At 55.0% G+C, this 4787-nt stretch overlaps 1 protein-coding gene across 1 annotated transcript in view; it reads left to right on the top strand.

The window, feature by feature from the left end:
* The window catches only part of SCD (stearoyl-CoA desaturase), an 18725-nt gene extending 14018 nt beyond the window's left edge, over positions 1–4707 (top strand). The window contains exons 5-6 of the mRNA XM_009642034.2: positions 933–1165; positions 2340–4707. Coding sequence (XP_009640329.2) covers positions 933–1165; positions 2340–2539 — 433 coding nt within the window. The 3' untranslated portion in view covers positions 2540–4707. The remainder of the gene's footprint in view (positions 1–932; positions 1166–2339) is intronic.
* The last annotated feature ends 80 nt before the right edge of the window (positions 4708–4787 follow it).

Here is a 4787-nt window from a genome sequence, read left to right as displayed (position 1 = left end):
CAGAGCCCACCCTGGGGTGCCTCCAGGCCATCCTCAGAGACGTTGTGGTACACCACAACAGAGGCCATGCCTCTGCCCCTCTCCTATCAGTCTCCTGGAAACAGTGTGGTGAACGAGGAGTTGAAAATGGAGACATGAGAGAGGCAGTCACTGGGAAGGACAGTCTTGATTCACTGGTGCCTCTTGGATGGGTCTCTCTGAGCTGTCTGGGACTATACTGGGACTGATCCCCAAAGGAGGCAAGCCTCTCATCAGGGCTGCCGGGATGAGGGACTGAACCCATATAGGAACCAACCTCACTTGGGAGGTCCCTAGTTCAGTCCCAGACAAACAAAGCCAATTTTGTGGCTTCCCTCCTTTTTGTGCCCGGGATTTTTCTTGTGTGTCGAGTGGTTCAGCTTCCTCTACTCCTACCCCTCCAGTGTGAGAGGCCCCACGTGCTCATCTGTTTGATGGTGCAAGTGTCCCTTGCTTGCACTTCTTGGTGGGGTGTATTGGTAGGCAGGGCCAAGTCTGCAAGGAGGAGTTGCAGCACTGGGGCAGAACTGGACCAGGGATCTTCTGTGGGACTCTACAAGCATGGTGTTGCCTTTATGGGGACCAACACAGCTGAGAAGCAAATGGAAGATGAGGCCAAAAGCAGCAGCTGGTGTCTGGAATCATGGTGATGGGGACATTGCTTTGTGTACATGTGAGATTGAGAGAGGGAGAGCAGGACTTTAGTTTGAGTCCTGCTCAGTGATAAGACTTGGAGAGTCTCTAGGAATGGCTTCTGCACATCCAGGGCAAATGATGCAGGGGTCAGGGGTGAGGTATTTCTGCACTTGATTTTCCCTGTATAGCTGAGCCTGAATCCTCCAAAGGGAGGACTGGACCAGCCCTTCCTGTCCTGCCTCTGCCACTGAGCGCTTTCCTGGTCCCTTCTTTTCCAGATACTACAAGCCCTCGGTGGTGTTGCTGTGCTTCACGCTGCCCACTTTAGTGCCGTGGTACTTCTGGGACGAATCCATCGTCATCAGCTTCTTCATTCCAACCATCCTGCGCTACGCCGTAGGGCTCAATGCCACTTGGCTAGTGAACAGTGCTGCTCACATGTTTGGCAACCGGCCGTATGATCAGCACATCAACCCACGGGAGAACCCCCTGGTCAGCCTGGGGGCCCTAGGTACGTTCAGCATCCGTGTCTTTCGCTGCTGGTAGACTGTAGAGCAGGCACTGCCCCTTAGGGCTGCAGTTTCTGGGAATTTCTGTGAATCCAGGTGTCCCCATATCCCTCTGCACTCTTCCCCTCCAGCCATTGCATCTGGATGTGTATCCCAGACTGCCCAGTGAGTACATAAGGGCAGTGGGGTTATCAGCTCCCACCAGCCTCTCTCCGGGCTGGAAAGGACTCTGCTACACTTAGCAGCACCTCCTTATCTCAATAGCAGTATTTTGTTTACCCTGCTCGAAGGTCTCTCTTCCCCATTCACCAGGCTGAAAAACGTGTGCTGCAGTATCTGCTTATCTGTCTTAGATTTGTCAACTTGAAGACCAGCAGATGCACATCTGGACATCTCAGGGTAGCTGGTGATTTTGGGTGGGGTACTTGAGGATCATCATGTGTTTCCCTGAAATTTTGGGGACCTAGGAAAGTACATCCCAGAGTCAGCATTTGGCCTGATCTAGTCTCCCAAGCCCAAATCCTCAGCTGGTTTGCATCAGTGTACACCACTGGACCTGCTCCTGGATTTTTAGTAGGGAGGGATTTGAGGTGTAGAAACTCAGGGGGTAGGAGCAGGAGTCCAGGTGGTGTCATTGAAGGGGTGTGAGCACCAAAGCCAGCCTTGACAGTCTCTGGAGCAAAGGGTTGCTGGCTGGGGTAGATCACTTAGTAGAAGTCTGTCTGTTTTACTGTCATCTGGAAATGCCCTTTGGATTTGGCATTAGGACTGCCAGTGTTATAGTGGTATTGATTGTCCTGGCTTGTTGTGGACTTGCTGCAGATCTAGCTGGTAGACTAGAAGGTTTCTCGTGGTGGCGGAGTAAAAGCCGTTAGGATTCTCCTGGTGTTTTGGTGCAGTCTGTGAGCCAGAGCCTTTCTTGGTTCCTTGCCACACGCTTGTCTTCCTCTAAAGCACCATAGGTCCTCTATGACTGTCATTGCCTAATTTGGGCCAGCCTGGGCCTGCTGGACCATGCCCACATTGAGATCAGGTAGATTGTAGAGAGGTGAAATTTGGCTGAGAGGAGCCTGGACTCAATCCAGAGCCTGTTTCAGGAAGGTGGTGCTTTGGGCCAAGAGAAAGAGGCCATCACCTAGAGCTCTGCAACATCCTCTCCCTGGTTGTGTTTTGCAGGAGAAGGCTTCCACAACTACCACCACACTTTCCCCTATGACTACTCCACCAGTGAGTTTGGCTGGCGCTTCAACTTAACCACAGCCTTCATCGACCTCATGTGCCTCCTGGGGCTGGCCAGCGATCGCAAGAAGGTCTCCAAGGAGGTCATCCTGGCTCGGAAAATGCGGACTGGAGATGGGAGTCACAAGAGTGGCTGAGTTCTTGCTCCCCTTTGCACACACATCCACACCTCTCCTTCCTCCTTTTTTCTCCCTTTCTCCCTTCCTGACCCCTCTGAACACGCTGGACAAAGGTTTAATGTTCTGTTTACTAACTACTGAATAATGATACCAGTTTGCTTAAGATAATGATAATGAGTTTTAACCCCCCTCCCACACTGTATTTTACGTGATGTATTTAAGATCTAGGACTCTGCCTTTATAACGCAAGGCCACCCCTTTCCCTCCTCTCCTTTTCCTTTCCGTCCTTTCTCTCTAGCCCCTCTGCCCCATCTCCCGCTTTACATCGTCCCGGTCTCTCCCTGGCAGAGGAGCTGGTAGGAAGCAGCCTGGGGAGGCCCATTTGCAGCCGGCTACATACCATGGAGTTAAGGGAAGCCTGTACCAGCCAGCTGAAGAGTTGAGCCAAAGTCGGTGACCCTCTCCCCACCACCTTCCCCCCAAAACTCCTCTGTCCCTCCTCCTTTCTCAAGGGCTGCTGGCACACATGGCATGGCTAAACTGCTCTCCCTGGAAATAGCAGCCCTGTCCCCTTCCCCTTGCCATCAGAGAGTTGTCTCTTGGGAAGCGTTCTCCCCTCCTCCCCATGGCACAGCCTCTCAGGCTGAGACGGGGAGAGGAGAGGAGAGGAGAGGAGAGCCTCCAGACTCTCTCAGAGCTCCAGCCAGGTCCACTGATGGCCGGTGGCCTTATTGCCTCCTCTGTCTGGCATCCCAGCTCCGCTCCCTGCATTGCCCACTGTGTCCCCTGCCACCAGGGACTGAAGGCAGAGCCTGGCTCCAGGCTTCAAAGCCCCTTTGGAGAGCCACAGAGAGGAGAGGACAGATGGAGGGGTGTGCTGCTGGCTGCCATGGGGTGGCCCCGGCCTTGGGTGGTTTTGTTCACCACTGCTGCCGAGATTTTTGCCGGCAAACGGGACTTCGCCAAAATGGAGAGGGGGAGAAGGATGTAAACCAAAGCTCCACTGCTGAGTTAAGCTGCTTTATGTTCTGGAGGAACAGGGTCCCTGCTGGGTGGCAGGTGGACGTCCTGGTGTCCCTACCTGCCCTGCGCATCCACATCCTGTGCTGAAGGCAGGGACGGAGCGAGGGAGGGGTGAGGGTGTCTGCAGGAGCAGGCATCCCCATCCTCATGGGCTCGGTCGATTAACAAGTGCCTGAGAAACACCAACGCGGGGCCAGGCAGCACAGGGGCCTTGAGGGAGCCGAGACCTCTGAGACGAGACGCTGCCGCCAGCGTGGGCCGCCAACGGGCTTCCCTGCCCAGGGTCCACCGGGGTGGTTTGCAGTTCCCTGCCCCTCTGAGGGGCTGGGAGGCACTCCTGTGGGAGCAGGAAGGGGAGGTGAAAGCAGCTCCTTGTCAGTCCCTTAGCTTGCCTCCCAGCCCCTTTAGCAAGCCGTCTTGCCCCCTTGCTCCTTCGCCGGTACAGCCGGCAGCGAGGGCGGCTGAGCCTGCAGAAAGGTCAGTTCTGTCCCGGAGCCACTGTGGGCACACAGCTGGAGGGTGCGCGGGAGGAAAACAGTCCTCGTGGGTGTTGTTTCCTGCAAGTTGCAGAGACCACAGCTTGAGTTCAGGCGGTGGGTTAGGTTCTGGGCGTCGTGGCCCCGAGCCCCTCACTGGGCTGAACGTGCTTTTTTTCCCCTTTAACTCTCCCCATTTTTATTAATTTTTATTATTATCATTAGTTGTAGCAATAGTATTGGTTTTGTTGCATCAAATGGAGCTGGAGGAAAGCACAAGAGGTGGCCGGAACGAGGTGATGTTGGAGCGGGGCTTGCAGCATCTCCCTTATTCAGGCAGGCCAGGTTGGGCAGAGACGGAGCGGATGCCAACTTCCTCGCCTCAGCTCTGCCGGCAGCAGCCAGGCAGGCTTCACGGGAGCGAGTCTCTGCAGCTTTGCTTGCTCCTGCTGCTGCAAAACCCACCAGGAGCCACGGCAGCTCTGTGATGCTCTCCTTCACAAGAGAACGCTTGTTACTCAGAAAAGAATTCCTCCTCCTCTCCTTTGCCTCCCTGCCACTGCCACAGCCTTGTTATTGCTCAGCAATGGCACCCTTCGAGGTTCGGAGCCATCAGGAGCGATGTGGTCTCCCGACAAGAGGTGCAACAGGGAGGAATGAAGCAGGGAGCTCTTCAGCTCATGGTGTCAGGAGACAGCATCCTCGTGACTGCCTGGGGGCTGGCTGGGGCCAAGGGGCTGTGGCTAGGATTGCATCCTACCATTTAA

Source organism: Egretta garzetta, unplaced genomic scaffold (genome assembly GCF_000687185.1).
Source record: "Egretta garzetta isolate BGI_Z169 unplaced genomic scaffold, ASM68718v1 scaffold56, whole genome shotgun sequence".
Lineage (NCBI taxonomy): Eukaryota > Metazoa > Chordata > Aves > Pelecaniformes > Ardeidae > Egretta > Egretta garzetta.
Note: the sequence above shows the minus strand (reverse complement) of the source record. Positions and strands in the feature narration are given on the sequence as shown.